This window comes from Sinocyclocheilus grahami, unplaced genomic scaffold, assembly GCF_001515645.1.
Source record: "Sinocyclocheilus grahami isolate Dianchi unplaced genomic scaffold, SAMN03320097.WGS_v1.1 scaffold65110.1, whole genome shotgun sequence".
Lineage (NCBI taxonomy): Eukaryota > Metazoa > Chordata > Actinopteri > Cypriniformes > Cyprinidae > Sinocyclocheilus > Sinocyclocheilus grahami.
Genome location: NW_015528098.1, coordinates 1 through 773, shown reverse-complemented (window position 1 = coordinate 773; position 773 = coordinate 1). Strand labels below are relative to the sequence as shown.

The following is a 773-nucleotide window of genomic DNA, read 5'->3' as shown; positions in this document are numbered from 1 at the left end:
TTGTACAGTGTCCCAACTTTTTTGGAATCGGGTTTGTAAATGAATGGTCAAAACGGCCATTTATTTTTGTTGTTGTTGTTGTTGAAAACCTCCTCAAACTGTTTTATTTTTTCACCTGTAAATGGTAAATCATAAGTCACGTGAGATTAAATGTAGAGTACCTTCTCGAACCCCCGTCTCTATGCGTGTGCACTGATCCCCGTGCGGCGTGGACAGGTGTAGCAGCGGCCCCGCTCCGGGAAGGAAGTCGTTATTGGGGTCTTCGGCGTATATTCTGGCTTCAAAAGAATGACCCCGCAACACGATCTGCTTCTGAGAGAGGGGCAACTTCTCCCCCGCAGCCACCTGATGAACGAAGACACCACGTCTGATTAAAAAACGAATAAAACTGATTAAGTGTAAAGAAAGGTGCGATTGTGACCCCTTGTGGACGTATCTGCAACATTTGGGAAACAAGTGAATATTTTCAGTAGTTTCTGAAGTCCATGAGCTTGATCTTACGCGCAGTTGCCACTCCACCAGGTCTGTTCCCGTGATCATCTCTGAGACGGGATGCTCCACCTGCAGACGCGTGTTCATCTCCATGAAGAAGAAATTGTGCTGCGCGTCCATGATGAACTCCACAGTACCTGTTAGAAAACAACCGTTCAATATAGGTTACAGACCTATATTGAATGTTTCACCAGTCGTAATAGTGAATAAATGATTTCCTTTAAATAATTATATTTTACTAAATAAATTAAACTATATTAACAATTAATTATCAAATCAAT

General features: G+C 42.2%; 1 protein-coding gene across 1 annotated transcript; it reads right to left on the bottom strand.

Moving 5' to 3' along the window:
- Positions 1–94: 94 nt before the first annotated feature.
- On the bottom strand, positions 95–626 carry LOC107581029 (methylcrotonoyl-CoA carboxylase subunit alpha, mitochondrial-like). Its single transcript, XM_016266617.1, has 2 exons — positions 502–626; positions 95–345 (listed from the first exon to the last, which is right to left on the bottom strand). The coding sequence occupies exons 1-2, from the start codon at positions 610–612 to the stop codon at positions 130–132; spliced, it is 327 nt and encodes a 108-aa protein (XP_016122103.1). The 5' UTR covers positions 613–626; the 3' UTR covers positions 95–129.
- Between the last annotated feature and the right edge of the window lie 147 nt (positions 627–773).